This window comes from Melanostigma gelatinosum (genome assembly GCF_949748355.1).
Source record: "Melanostigma gelatinosum genome assembly, chromosome: 17".
NCBI classification, from domain to species: domain Eukaryota; kingdom Metazoa; phylum Chordata; class Actinopteri; order Perciformes; family Zoarcidae; genus Melanostigma; species Melanostigma gelatinosum.
The window spans coordinates 23,599,206-23,607,663 of NC_136650.1; the positions used below are offsets into that span (position 1 = coordinate 23,599,206).

Here is an 8,458-nt window from a genome sequence, read left to right on the forward strand (position 1 = left end):
ACAGTCCACCACAGCCCCCCCAGCCCACTACAGCCTCCACCGTCCACTACAGCCCCCCCCCCTCAGTCCACTACAACCTCCACAGTCCACCACAGCCCCCCCAGTCCACTACAGCCTCCACCGTCCACTACAGCCCCCCCCCCTCAGTCCACTACAGCCTCCACCGTCCACTACAGCCCCCCCCCTCAGTCCACTACAGCCTCCACCGTCCACTACAGCCCCCCCCCCCTCAGTCCACTACAACCTCCACAGTCCACTACAGCCCCCCCCCCCACAGTCCACCACAGCCCCCCCCCCCCCTCAGTCCACTACAACCTCCACAGCCCACTACAGCCCCCCCCCCCAGTCCACCACAGCTCCCCCCCACCCCACTACAGTCCACTAACACAGTGGTTCTCAACTGGTCTGGCTGCGGGACCCACCATCACCCCTTAATGACAAGCCGCGACCCGCGACCCACGATATCTATATTCAAGAAGTCTAGTAGTAGTAACGTCTCTGTGTAGTAAACAACTGCCAAATCAAATAAAGAAAGTACATCAATTATATTTCAACACATATTATTCTCAGTTTTCTAATTTAACTGGATGGATTATAAATAATACATAGAAATTAGTGCTGGGCAACGATTAAAATATTTAATCGCGATTAATCTCATTGTTATGGCAAAGTTCAATAATGAATTATAAAGTAGTGTATTGCACACTTTTATTTTGAAAGTACTGCTATGTGAACAAAAGGGCAATAACATTTGGTTCACGAGATGCAGGCAGCATGTTTCATACTTAATGTGAATATAATTCATACTTTGTTGGCATCTTATTCTGAAAACCGGATGTTCGTCTGAAGAAACCGGATGTTGTCTCACGTTAATGTTTCCGCTAACTTTCAAAGTCCTTCGCTCGCTCCCGATCTGTGCGTTTGAATGTGTTTACGGTGAATGTCAGCATATAGGTGCACTAACATGTAAGTGTCTGCTGACTTGACCAGCGATGTCCAGTCGTCTCCAGGGAGAGCAGCGGAAGCCTTTTCTCTACGGCAGTCCTGAAGGGACATCATATCTCTAATACAAAACCATAAACATGAGACAGTCTGACTACAGGATGTTTGCTGGCTTTATCCCACTGTTCTTGTCATCCTCTTGTTGTTATGTCTATGTATTGTCTCTTGTCTTTCAATTTAAAAAACGTTCACGATGTGTGTACATCTCACTCAAGTCAGGAAATTTGTCCGAATACTCATATTTGATTGGCTGAGCTGCATTACGTGATGCGATTCACAACGCATTGGTCGGTGTTTTTCTTGCACCGCTGAACAAGTGCCGTAAATGCTGGAAAAATTCCGCTGAATAAAAAATGCCCTTCAAAATAAAATCATTTAATTTTTTGTTTGTTTGTGTCAGGCAAAAGCCCGCGACCCACCAGTTGAGAATCACTGCACTAACAGACATAAACATATAGTTTCATGTCCCCCAATCACCACCTGGACAGGTCTGACCTCCCGGCTGTTCTCTTCCAGCTCTGCGCTGTGATTGGTCAACCACAGAGCTGCAGGTTCCCATGGGACTCAGACAGAAATAGAAATAAATATCCAAGATCTGTCCTCACCGGAGAAGGTTCTGTTCCACATCCTCCTGGTCACCACGTCTCCTCTGGGCCTCCGGACCTCTCCTGGTCCTGGTCTCTGCTCACTCAGTGTCTCGTTCAGGGCCTGAGAGTACATCATGACGCCATCATGGAATCCTGCAGCGATGAGGTTATACTGACAGAGAGAGTATAGGTATATACATGTACATGTATCTATACATACAGTACATACATAGACATATATATCAATGTATAAAATACATAGATGGTGTTTTGTACCAGAGAGTCGTTGATCGTGTAGTTGAACATTTTCTTTGCGTCGTTCTTCAGAGTTTGAACAAACTGAAGATATTCTGGATTCTGAGGCTCCAGGTAGGTTAACACCTTCACACTCTGTCAGACAGACAGGTAGAGGGACAGACAGGAAGAGAGACAGACAGGTAGAGAGACAGACAGGAAGAGGGACAGACAGGTAGAGGGCAGACAGGAAGAGGGACAGACAGGTAGAGGGACAGCTAGGAAGAGAGACAGACAGGTAGAGAGACAGACAGTAAGAGGGGCAGACAGGTAGAGAGACAGACAGGAAGAGGGACAGACAGGTAGAGGGACATACAGGTAGAGGTACAGACAGGAAGAGAGACAGACAGGTAGAGAGACAGACAGGAAGAGGGACAGACAGGTAGAGGGCAGACAGGAAGCGGGACAGACAGGTAGAGGGACAGCCAGGAAGAGAGACAGACAGGTAGAGAGACAGACAGTAAGAGGGACAGACAGGTAGAGAGACAGACAGGAAGAGGGACAGACAGGTAGAGGGACATACAGGTAGAGGTACAGACAGGAAGAGAGACAGACAGGTAGAGAGACAGACAGGAAGAGGGACAGACAGGTAGAGGGACAGACAGGAAGAGAGACAGACAGGAAGAGGGACAGACAGGTAGAGAGACAGACAGGTAGAGAGACAGACAGGAAGAGGGACAGACAGGTAGAGGGACAGACAGGAAGAGAGACAGACAGGTAGAGAGACAGACAGGAAGAGGGAAAGACAGGTAGAGGGACAGACAGGAAGAGAGACAGACAGGTAGAGAGACAGACAGTAAGAGGGACAGACAGGTAGAGAGACAGACAGGAAGAGGGACAGACAGGTAGAGGGACATACAGGTAGAGGGACAGACAGGAAGAGAGACAGACAGGTAGAGAGACAGACAGGTAGAGGGACAGACAGGAAGAGAGACAGACAGGAAGAGGGACAGACAGGTAGAGAGACAGACAGGTAGAGAGACAGACAGGTAGAGGGCAGACAGGAAGCGGGACAGACAGGTAGAGGGACAGCCAGGAAGAGAGACAGACAGGTAGAGAGACAGACAGTAAGAGGGACAGACAGGTAGAGAGACAGACAGGGAGAGAGACAGTAAGAACAATCAATAGCCAGATTCATGACAAAATCCGATCATTTGAATTTGTGTTTCATTGACTTCCACTTAACAATATCTTTATATTAACTGTTATTCAGAAGACCATGGTTACATATCATACTATTGCATAATGAAAAAACAAACAAAAATACAAAAACAACAATACTAATGAGAAATACAAATACAAATAATAAAAAACAATAATAATTAAAGCTGTGAGCAGCGATGAACGGGCCCTCACATCCTCCCGCATGTCGGGGGGCCGGCGGGACTCCGGCCTGCGCAGGCGAGAACGTCCGCGACCGTTGGACAACGTGTCCGCAAGTCCGACGCCTTTTCCCTGCATGGACCGCCTGACGCTGGAAACGATGCTTTGCAAATAGAGCACCGCTTCCTCTATCAGCTGTGTGGCGCTACAGAACACGCCCGAAGATGCATTTTGTTGCTCCATGTCAAGTGTAAACCATATCGTGTACAAGTCATGTAAATCTGATGCTGTTTGTCAGAAAACGCAGATTTGCTTTCGCCAGCAGGTGGCGCTGTGAGTATTAGTGGACATTAGCTTGTAGACGTCCTCAGGCCATGAGTGTTATCAAGCATGAGAAGTTTGGGACCGTTTGGAACAAGTCTAGTGGAGTTACATCAGCTTCTTTGATGGGGAATCACATAAAGTAGCCGCCCGCTACGGCTAAGCCATTCCGTCAAACGTAAAGCTTTAGATAAGTTTTAGTCACAACTGTCTTGAGATGGTACTGACAAAATTTGAAGAGGATCAGACAACGTCCCTAGGAGGAGTTCGTTAAAGTATCGCGCCTATAAATTGTCCAAAATCAAGGGAAAATTCACACATAAATCAAAATGGCCGACTTGCAGTATGGTTTGGAGCATGGTCCAGAGAGACTTTTTTTAAGTCTCCATGGAATACATGTGGCTACCAAGTTTCATACATGTAGCTGAAACGTAGCGCTGGGGCTGCTGTTTTGAAATATTGTAGGGGGCGCTATAGAGACAATTTACAACAACCAAGCCAAAAACCCAAGCAAAATAGAAAGAATTAAAGAATTAAAAGGCAGACTGCAATCACAGCAGAATATATTCACACAGCTACAGCCCAGTGCATGCTGAAGGTGTGTGAGCAGAGCTCCGACCAGATATAGACTTTTACAAACGTCAGTTTGTGAAGAAACACCATCGCAGACGAGTTGATGAACTAGCAGCAATCTAACAACACAGCTAACTAAGAGACGAGCAGGTACTTGTGTTTCTAATGAACTGTTGATGAAAGCACAGACAACACGGATACATCATCTATCATGTTCATCAGACCTGACTCTCAGTGAGCAGCTCTTGGATGTAGCTGCATGCACAGGACGACGACAGGGAGGAACATTAGTGATGCAGAGAGGTGAACAAACAGCTTTGAACAAAGTTAATGTCAGAACTTGTGTTTGATATTTGTCTTTGTTATTTTGTTTCATAGTTTGATCTTTGATAGAGTCATGTGGGTTTCTTAACCCTCAATTTAAATGATTTATGTTATAATAACAGAAATGTGATGAAATATATTTTTCATTTATATAACTGCATGTACAATATTTGTACACTTGAATAAACAATAATCAAATGCAGAGAGTTATTTAACAATATGTCAGGGAGAAGTTAGTTATACAGTCTTACAGTTACAACCGGCCCTTTGAGGGCGACCGTGATGCTGATGTGGCCCAGAGTGAAGATGAGTTTGACAACCCTGGTCTAGGAGTAAATAAAGTATAAAATGTGACATTTCCTTTTGCCAGTGGGTGGCGCTATGAGTTATTGAACATGTTGGCATTGATGTTTGCTCAGACTTGAAGTGGCATCATGCATATGTCATTTTTTTTCAGATTGAATAATGTACCTTGGAGTTATAACAACTTTATTGTTCATGCCGAATGAGGCAAAATAGCCGCCACGTCAAGGTTCTTCCATGAAAACTTTGACAACTTTTCATCACAAAGGTCTGAAGAGTATCCTGACCAAATTTGAGGTTGATCCCATAAATTCTGTAGGAGGAGTCCACAACATGGCAGGTTTACTGTAGCGCCCCCTAGTGGCTGAATGAAATTTAAATGTCAGGGTATGTTACAGGATGCGATGTGCACATATGCTACAAATTTGGTGATTTTAGGACAAACGCTTGATAAGTTATGTGTATTGATATATAAGCCACGCCCCTAATAAGTTTATTGGTCCATAGCTTGTAAACGCAAAGAGATATCAAGAAGCTTTTAATAATTGTTGATGATGTAGATCCAATACTGATTCAGAGCAAATTTGGTGTCAATCGGAATCAGCGTGTAGGAGGAGTTTGCAAAAATGTGTTTTTCACAAAATTCAAAATGGTGGAAAATCTAGGTTGGCGGAGTTTAAGGGTTTGAGAGGCTTTTTGTAGAGCTAGCGGAGCTGGACATGTGTGTTGAATTTCAAGTAAATCGGACATACTGGCCGAGGGGCGTCGCCGGTCCAACTGGCAGGAGCGCTAGAGAGCCATTTTCTACACACAAATATGCAACCTATATCAGATGGCTAAATTCACCAGGCCTGACAAGTGTGCAATATTTGGTGAGTTTTCGAGTATGGCAAGTCCCCCAAATATGCGCCCGATGTACTATGTGTATTCGAATTTCAATAGGGCCTTCGCGGCCTGCTCGTGCCCCAATAAATAAATAATAATCGTAAATAAAAAGTGTCACCCTGAAAGCGTGGCGGGCGGCGAAGTCTTGCTGGTCTCCTCTGAACCACGGCCGGACAGGGCCCCGCCCCCCCAGACCCTCAGCAAAAAGATCAATGAAGAAGAAGATGTAGTCCTTCAACTCCACCCCGTCCTTCCAGAACTGGACCATCAGATTCCTGAGGATGTCCCAGGAGCAACAGAGGTACACCACTGAAGAAGAAACCAGAACCACACTTAAATCATAGAAAAGAAGATGTAGTCCTAGGTTGATGATAAAACATCTGTTAATATATCTATAACACATGTGTTACTACATCTGTTACTCTATATATAACAAATATGTTACTACATCTGTTACTACATCCATAACACATATGTTACTACATCCATAACACATCTGTTACTACATCTATAACACATCTGTTACTACATCTATAACACATCTGTTACTACATCTATAACACATCTGTTACTACATCTATAACACATCTGTTCCTACATCTATAACACATCTGTTACTACATCTATAACACATATGTTACTACATCTATAGCACATCTGTTACTACATCCATAACACATATATTACTACATCCATAACACATCTGTTACTACATCTATAACACATCTGTTACTACATCTATAACACATCTGGTACTACATCTATAACACATCTGTTACTACATCTATAACACATCTGTTACTACATCCATAACACATCTGTTACTACATCTACAACACATCTGTTACTACATCTACAACACATCTGTTACTACATCCATAACATATCTGTTACTACATCTATAACACATCTGTTACTACATCTATAACACATCTGTTACTACATCTATAACACATCTGTCACTACATCTGTCACTTACAATAAACGTGTGTTTCTGTGTGAGACCACTGTAGACATCTATTAACAGTACTAAACCGTAAACAGATTAACTCTGTAATTTAACACACAGGAGACGTCACGACTCTCTGAGCCGACAACAGATGGCCTCACTTAGTGTGTGTGTGTGTGAGAGAGAGACACTTTATTTTGAACATAAGATAAGGACACAAAACAAGGAAGAGAAGAGGAGCATTGGAGGTACTGAAAGCAGTGAAAGTGGAAGCGTCAGACCTCGGCCATTGTCCCGGATCTCCTGGACCACGTTCTTGTAGTTGACGTTGTCGGCCTCGATCACGTGGTCCCGGATGCTGACGTTGCGTTTTCCAAGCAGAGTGTACAGACCCTCCACGGCGAAGTAGCATGGCCGGTCGTCGTTGGCGTCCTTGTTGTCGCTGAAGATCAACATGGCGTGACGCCGCCAGCCGAACGCGTCCTGGAGCCTCACGCCGAACTCGCCCAGCTTCTTGTGGGTGGGGCCCGTGTTGGTGACCGCCGCGTAGTGCTCGAAGCCGATGGCGCGGGCGCCGGCGGTCACCATGGGAACATCCCAGTGGGTGGTGAAGCGGGCGACGGGCGAGGACGAGTAGTCGCAGCCGGGCCCCACGAAGGCCCAGGGGTCGTGGGACAGCTTCAGGTCCACGGCCACCAGCGGCGCCATGGAGTCCGAGCAGAAGCCGTCGCGGTTCTCCGAGCTGCCGTGAACCAGCTGGAGCTTCAGGCCCGGCAGTAGCCGGGGGTCGGAGTTCACCAGCCGCACCGCCTGGAAGAGCGCCGGGGCCACGCGAGGCCACGCCCACGCGTAGTCCGTGTTAGTCAGAGGCAAGATGGCCGCCAGAGTCACCTCCTGGAGGGCCTCGCTGGTGTCGTTCGCTGACTGAGTGGAAGCAGCTGATTGGACCAAGAGGAAGAGGAGGAGCAGTGAGGGGCGGGGCCATGGGTGGCAGGGCCACCTGGGCAGCATGATGAGCCTGTCAGACGAGGTGCAGGGAAAACAGCCCGCAATCATTAAGGAAACTAAACCCTTTCACAATACTTATAATATAAATACTTATATTTAGATTTATTGTATTATTTGATCTAAATTTGATGAACACGTCAATGAACTGATTCATTGATTAGTTCATCAATGAACTGATTCATTGATTAGTTCATCAATGAACTGATTCATTGATTAGTTCATCAATGAACTGATTCATTGATTAGTTCATCAATGAACTGATTCATTGATTGGGCTCCTTGTCGTTTTCTATATCGAGTCCTGTGATCACATGACAGGATGTTTATATATTTCATGATATTTAATATGTGTTCAAATCAACATTCTAACGTCCCCTTCATATATACATGTAAATCTCTCTCTTTATATATATGTATATATAAATATGTGTACATATATATATGTACACATATATATATGTACACATATGTGTACATATATATATGTGTACATATATATATGTACACAGAGTTCCAATGAAACATTCACATTAATATGAATCCAGAAACATTTTACTCATCAATCAACACTTTGACTTGAACTACTTGAACTAGATGTATAAATACTTGAACTAGATGTATAAATACTTGAACTAGATGTATAAATACTTGAACTAGATGTATAAATACTTGAACTAGATGTATAAATACTTGAACTAGATGTATAAATACTTGAGCTAGATGTATACAGAGCTGTACTCCCAGTGTGTACTAGTACTTGTACCGCAGTAAAGGACTGTTTACCTGCTCACAGCTTCCTGTTGCTTCACGTTCACACAAAGACCAGAAGACGTTTCCACGGAAACAAACCTGAGAGAAACCGAGAAAACACGTCACATATTACCGGAGGC

At 44.7% G+C, this 8,458-nt stretch overlaps 1 protein-coding gene across 1 annotated transcript in view; it reads right to left on the reverse strand.

Moving 5' to 3' along the window:
• Positions 1 to 8,458, reverse strand: part of npr1a (natriuretic peptide receptor 1a) — a 32,147-nt gene extending 23,689 nt beyond the window's left edge. Inside the window, exons 1-5 of the mRNA XM_079288198.1 lie at positions 8,352 to 8,458; positions 6,843 to 7,579; positions 5,731 to 5,921; positions 1,866 to 1,979; positions 1,608 to 1,761 (exon numbers count right to left, since the gene is read on the reverse strand). Coding sequence (XP_079144324.1) covers positions 1,608 to 1,761; positions 1,866 to 1,979; positions 5,731 to 5,921; positions 6,843 to 7,572 — 1,189 coding nt within the window. The 5' untranslated portion in view covers positions 7,573 to 7,579; positions 8,352 to 8,458. The remainder of the gene's footprint in view (positions 1 to 1,607; positions 1,762 to 1,865; positions 1,980 to 5,730; positions 5,922 to 6,842; positions 7,580 to 8,351) is intronic.